General features: G+C 36.9%; 1 protein-coding gene across 1 annotated transcript; it reads left to right on the plus strand.

Moving 5' to 3' along the window:
* Positions 1-2,360: 2,360 nt before the first annotated feature.
* Positions 2,361-5,517, plus strand: LOC108982350 (COBRA-like protein 7). The gene is made up of 2 exons (XM_018953696.2): positions 2,361-3,049; positions 3,790-5,517. Exons 1-2 carry the CDS (start codon positions 2,521-2,523, stop codon positions 5,196-5,198), a joined length of 1,938 nt encoding a protein of 645 aa, XP_018809241.1. The 5' UTR covers positions 2,361-2,520; the 3' UTR covers positions 5,199-5,517.
* Positions 5,518-7,400: the final 1,883 nt, after the last annotated feature.

A 7,400-nucleotide genomic window follows, 5' to 3' on the forward strand; every position in this document is an offset into this window, starting at 1 on the left:
TTAAGGCTAAATTTAAATGAATAATTTTTAATTATAATACAATAAAATATAAATTATTATATTAAATTTTTTTCAAAATATTAATAAAATGTGATTTTATTTAAAATCTTTAAATAAAAGTTTTTGAATTTGTATTAAATACAACAATTTAAAATGAGGTCTTATTATAAATTTTGTGCCTCAATTTAGTAAAATCTTAAAAAAACATTATTTGGAAATATAAATTATTCATTTTTTTAAATATTAAATTTAGTATCACGAGGTCTTGAATACATTGAAAAATATAAAAGTTATTTAAATTTTTATTAATGAAATGGTTTCTATATTATTTCTAAAAGAATTAAAAAAAAAAAAATCTTTTAGTAGGATGGCCCGGATGGGAGCTTAGGCAATGGCCCAAGTGGCCTTGCATTTGTGCCGGGCTTATGAAAGTTGTGGATTTAGTCACGATGATGCATTTGTACCATAAAAAGATACAAAATGTTAGAGATTAAAAAAAAAAAAAAAAAAAAAGTGAATATCTTTAATATATTATACTAGCATAAGATTATAAGTTGTTACAAATTATTATGTCGTTTTCGACTCACGGTGGAGTGACGGCTCCTATAATATAAACGAAATGGTCTAAGAGTAATGATATTTTGACCTCTCATTTTATTTGTTCATTTTTATTGTTAATATATTTAATTTTATTTTTAACTTTTTTTATTTACCGATTAAAGATTATTAGTATATTGATATATATATATATATATTTTAATTTTGTAAAAATATTTAAAACTATTAAAAAATATATAAAATAAAAAAAATAAATTTTATCTAGGCGCATATCCAGCGATCATGGCTGGCGCCAGCCTAACATTACTCATAGTAAATGGCAAAATGCATGCGTATTGCGTACCCCGGTTGATGGGAATTCGCCTTCACCGCATTGTTTCTCCATTTCTCCCTTTTATTTATTTATTTATTTATATTTTTTTTACACACGTTAACATTCATCTCAAATGACGAGGACGTGTTTGTCCCCGAGGTTTTTCCATCACTATTCGGCGGAAAAAAGGTCAATGGATTTGAAATAATACATATTATTAAAAAAAAAAAACTTTAGTCACAAAAATATTATATAAAATTAAACCTATAAATTGATATAGCTTAATACAATATATCATATCATAAAATTATTTTTATTATAAATTAAATCTAACAGATTTTATAAAATTATATCAATTTATAAATTTATTTATGTGCTTTTTGTGCAAGTAGCACTTTTCTAAAAAAATAAAAAATAAATTGAATTTCTAATTAATTAATGGATTAAGGTCTGGTTTAATTTGATAAATCATCTCATCTCATCTAATCATTATAATTTTTTTAAAATTTTTATATAAAATATAATAAAAATTTAATATTTTAAAATAAAAATAACATTTTATTTAATTTACAATTTCGCTCTCATCTCTTATAATCAAACCAATCCAAATAAAAGAAATTAGAAAAACCAGAACAGCCCAGGTGGCATTTTTTCAATAGATGTCCAAATAAGCCAATCCACATCATTCCCTTACGTCTTATTTGACCGTATCCGCCAAAAGCGCCTACCGATGCCCATATGCTCCCTTTTACAAATTCAAATTAAAGAACCCTATAAAGGATACGAAACGATGGAATTGTTCTTCAAAACACCGTTTCGCATTTGAGTCTGTTTCGTGAAACACAAACCTTTTTCTTTAATAAATTTTGCACGACTCCATTAGTTTAACCAAATCAAACCAAACTCTTTTGAACCATTCCACATTGACATGACCAACAAACAAATGAAACTCGATGGCAAATATGTAATATGTTGTGTAGTTATGTAATTAATATGGTATTTCCATTATTTATTAAATTCATTATTCTATATTTCAAAAAGTAAGAGCTAACGTTAATATTAATGCCAGATTTTGCACCCAACAGTTTAGAAAAAATTTATTATTATTATTTTATGATGTGATATTAGATGATAAATTCACAAATAAAATATAATAAATAATTTTTAATTATCTAATATTACATTAATAAATACTGAAAATTAAGATGATGAGTAGTATTATTTAACAGTTTATATAAGAAAGTAATATAAGAAAGGAAAAACAACAAAAGAAAAAAAAACCCAGAAATTTACGTCTAAATCTGTGTTTCTTTAATAATAAATAAATGAGATAAGAGAGTAAAATAAAAATATAATATACAATTAACTAAATAAATAAGTATGAAAATATTAAAAAGAAAGGAGGGGGAAAAAACAAGAAGATGCGTAGATAGGAAAGCACACGTTAGAAACACCAGCTCTTAATAAGCTGTGTTTACACATAACACATACAAACTACACACCCTTAACGCGTCTCCGCTTTCTCTCTCTTTTCCTTAATAAGCGCTTCAAAAATCTGCTCTCTCTCTCTCTCTAGTCTCTACTAGTTCAGACAAGTTCAAACTCCAGAACCAAAGACGACAGTCACGACACCCCCACCCCCCAGCGAAATGTCCGATCGTTTCCGTCACTTCGTCACCGTTTTGGTTCTATTCGCCGTTTTACCATTCTTGGCCGCTCAGTCTCCTTCGACGGGCGCTAATTCGTGCAACGGCGTATACTTGTCCTACACTTACAGCAGAGGAACAAAGCTCATGCCAAATCTCACGTCGGATCTGAGCCAGCAGCCCTACCGTTTCGAGTCCGATTTGACCGTGCTCAACAACGGGCTCGTGGAGCTTAAGTCTTGGAAGGTCTTCGTGGGGTTCAAGCACGGCGAGTACTTGGTCTCTGCCTCCAACGCCGTTCTGTCCGACGGCACCAGACTCCCCGGTAGCGTCGAGAACGGAACCGTTTTCTCCGGGTACCCGATGACGGACCTCAAAACGGCGGTGGAGACCGCGGGGGACTTGACCCAGATTCAAGTCCAGGTCCACCTGGTGGGGACGCAGTTCGGTGTTGCTCCACCTGAGATTCCGTTGCCCTCTAACATTTCGCTTGCCAATGATGGTTGGCTTTGTACTAGCTCATCTGCAGAAGGTAACTATATTTTTCTATCTTGATTTTGGTTATTTTTTAAACAGGGATTTGGTGGCTTATTTTTTTCGGTTTCCTTGGATTCTTGTTCGTGTATACTATGGTATATGGGTAGTTGGTGCTCTTCATATTCGTTGCGTTCTATTGAGTTTTAGTAGTGTTTTTTCCGGTAGATTCGAGTTCTCTGCATCTTTTGGGCTTACTCCGTTAAAACCTTCACGATCGAGTTCGTAAATCTGTTTGGAACTTAGTAAAAAGAAAATGTAAAGGGTTAAAGTTATGGCAGTTTTATTTTCTTTCACTACAAAATTATCGGTTTGCCCAAAAAGATGCTAGAAAATATCAGTAATATGCAAAACAATTCTTGGTATGAGTTGAATTCCTTTGGTTAAGAAACTGGATCAATATTTTGTCAACATTGCGTGCTATTATGAAGTGGACCATGTCAACTTGTGTGAGACGACCATATTTTTGTAAATTTGCCTCAGTTTGTTGACCTGTCTGATGAATTTTTAGTTGCCTCATTGAGGAGAAAAGTCTTTCCGAGGCATAGTTACGGTAAAATGACATGGAGAGTGAAAGAAAGTTCTGCACACTCGAGAATTTATTTGATTTGATGTTGGTTTTTTTATAAACATTAGTATAATTACACTTGATGTCCGAAGACAACATATAGTTTTTATGATGCATAGGGTTTGTGCTTGAATTGGATGTGTTCATGAGCATGAATGTTGGTTTCTCAGGGAATGTTACTGAAGTTTGTTGCACGCAAGACCCGAGTGCTAAATCAAACATGACTGTAGATGAGGAGTTCCTGCCTCGCCAGAGTGGTGACCTTACTATTATGTATGATGTGATCCAAACATATGAGTCGAACTACTTGGCACAGGTCACACTCTCAAACCAAAACTCTCTTGGCCGTCTCGATAACTGGAAATTGAGCTGGGAATGGACAAGAGGCGAATTCATCAATGCGATGAAAGGGGCATATCCATCTGTTGTCGATTCTTCTGAATGCGTATTCGGCGCGCAAGGTGCATATTACCAGGAATTAGACTTCTCCACTGTATTAAATTGTGAAAGAACTCCAACCATAATTGACCTGCCTCCAACCAAGTACAATGACACGATCCTTGGTTTGACCCCGTATTGTTGCCGAAATGGTACGATCTTGCCACGAGAGATGGACCCAAGCAAGTCAATTTCTGCATTCCAGGTTCAAGTGTATAAAATGCCACCAGATCTCAATCGATCGCTGCTTATTGCACCAGTGAATTGGAAGATCAAAGGTACACTCAACCCTGATTATCAATGTGGCCAGCCAGTGCGGGTGAGTCCTAGCCAATTTCCAGATCGAAGTGGCTTACCAGTAAATTCAACTGCAATTGCCAGTTGGCAGGTCGTCTGCAATATAACACATCCCAAGGGAGAAAGCCCCAAATGCTGCGTCTCATTTTCAGCATACTATAATGAGTCTATCATTCCATGCAAAACTTGTGCATGTGGGTGCCCTAGTAACACAGCTCGTACTTGTAGTTCAACAACTCCAGCTATGCTTCTTCCATCAAATGCGCTTCTTTTGCCTTTTGAAAATCGGACTGCCTTGGCCACAGCTTGGGCTGAACTTAATCATCAACCAGTACCAAACCCGATGCCCTGTGGAGATAACTGTGGGGTCAGTATTAACTGGCATTTGTACACAGATTACAATAACGGATGGAGTGCAAGAATCACGATATTCAATTGGGATGAAACTACCTTTGCTGATTGGTTTGCTGCAGTGCAGTTGGACAAGGCAACACCTGGTTTTCAGGCAATGTACTCATTCAATGGAACAACCTTGGCCTTAAATGGAGTCAACAATACGATATTCATGCAGGGTAATCCTGGATTAAATTATCTTGTGGCAGAAACAGATGCAGCTAACCCAGAAAGGGATCCCAGGGTGCCTGGTAAACAACAGTCTGTGATCTCCTTCACTAAGAAAAAGACCCCTGGAATTAGTGTGACTAATGGAGATGGGTTTCCCACTAAAGTATACTTCAATGGAGAGGAGTGTTCATTGCCTTCAGTATTTCCAACCGGTGGTGGGAATAGAAGGGGTCCACTTATACTTCTTTCAGTCCTAGCGCTTCTGTCCATGTTCATATAGCAATAGCCGGGGAATAAGGGAACTTGGGGCATTGTTGGGTTCTGTATTTGTTGCTGATTTTTTTATTCGTTGGGTGATTAGGTTGATATTGCTTAACCAGGAGATTTGGCAGTTTCTTCCTCGACAGAAGAGGTGTACACTATAATTATTATACATATGGTACCTTTTTTTTATTTTTTGGCAAAGGAGATTTTATCAAAAGGTGTAACTCAAGTTCTTAAAAGGTGCAGAAGGTATAAGCTCAAGTACTTTCACTATGGTGAGAAGGGAAATGAAAACAATTACGAGCAAGTATAAAGCGAGCAGGAATTTTATATTTTGTGTAAACATCATTGAACTCTGTTGCTCCGCTGGATTGTTGATACCATACATAATTACATTTCATGTTTCAGACACTCCCTTAATTGGATAGATCATCGTTTGATGTAGTGCATCTTGTGAGTTTTTAGTTAGAGACCCCTACACGGGGTGAGTATATGCCTACGGTTGTTGTATTTGTACCAACCTAGGGCGGCTTCCGCCCCTCTCGGGGTGGAGGCCACTCTGGCTTGGTTCGTGCCTATCCACTCCGAGAGGGGCAAGTGTCCTACATGGGTGAAGCTACTCCTTGCTGCCATCCATTGCACGTTTTCTCTCAAGAAATCTTTAAAAGATTTCATTATTGACCTGAAAATAGTGGGAATAATGTATTACGTTTTTATAAGAGAAATATCACTGCTTATGTTAAATTTTTTCTTCCCTAATTATATTTACTGATATTAACAGCCAATTTATGTACAAAAATCTAATAACTAACTGATTACTAGTTGACCCTAGCAACCGCTTGACAATCATCTGGAATTATCTTAAAATCCTAGCACATAAAACACGAGTGGTGTAGATTCACGGGCTACCTACACGTAAAACATTAACAGTGTAAAAAAAACTGCACTAACCCCGTGAATTTCTCCGGTCTACAAAACATATCCCCATTAAACATCCATACCTAAAGGGATAGTGCTAGTCGGCCACTAGGGGTGAAAAGAAAAACCGGTGAACCGATAAACCGGACCGGTTTGGTCCCGTACCGGGTTTGATTCGGTCCAATACCGATTTCATTTTTATCAAAATCGATCTGGTTTCAAATTTTTTTTTTCTAACACCAAATCGGACTTGTTCATATACATATATATTTTAATTTCTTATATTGTATAAAATATTTTTTATATGATTTTATGTAAAATAATTTTGTATTATATGATAATTTACTAATTAAAATAATATTAAATTTTAAAATATTATATAAATAACTATATATTATCACTATAGTCTATTGTATTAATAGTTCTACTAATACTATATACATTATAATTTACTATAATATATCACTATATTCCTGCTCCATGTTGTTCGGTCTCCCAAGGCCACCTACCGACGTCAATCAACGCTGGCGTCGCCTCAGTTTCCACATCACTACTTCTTCCGACAGTTGAGAAGGCTAAAGCATGTCGGTCCACGTGTTGGGCCCTTCATTGGCCCGTATCCCTCACGTGTTTGAGAGGTGCCCCCTCGCACGATTCGGTCTTTTGGGCTCCCCCAAGGCTACCTGCCCTGGCCATTTAATACTAGCGTCGTCTCGATTCTTGAGGCCTCTTTGCTTTTGACTTTCACGCTGTGCAGGGCGCATTTGCCAGCGCCCCTCGCTCTTCATTGATCCATGCTCGCCACGCATCTACCCCACGTTAGCATTGCCTCGTGCCGTTTGGCCTTCCAGAGGCCATCAACCCGTAACATCAAGCGGTGTCTTGATTCACGTGCGAGCCTATATAGGGCCCACGTATTCCTCTGTTTTCGTCATTTTGCTTCCTCCTCCATTGTTGCCTTTGCTTGCTTTCTTCTTCCTCACTCCAAATCCCCTGTCATTCGCAGTTGAGTCTTTTGCCTCCATGCTTTAGTCCCTTTGTCGTCTCCAGCCATGTCCTTAGTCTCCATTCCTTCTGCTTCGATTGCCCCATGTGGTTTTCATCTACCAAACCGCTGTACTTCCCTGGAAAGAACTGGGCATTGTCAGTTACTACTGATGACCTCTGAGCGTTCAAGGCGAAGTACGATATCTCTTCTTCGGTGGTTTTGGAGGTTCTTGACAGCCGTGAGTCCACCGTTGACATTCACGGGATGGCGGACCGCATGGCCCTCTATCCTCTTATGTTCATCAATGGGCTC

This window comes from Juglans regia, chromosome 7 (genome assembly GCF_001411555.2).
Source record: "Juglans regia cultivar Chandler chromosome 7, Walnut 2.0, whole genome shotgun sequence".
NCBI classification, from domain to species: domain Eukaryota; kingdom Viridiplantae; phylum Streptophyta; class Magnoliopsida; order Fagales; family Juglandaceae; genus Juglans; species Juglans regia.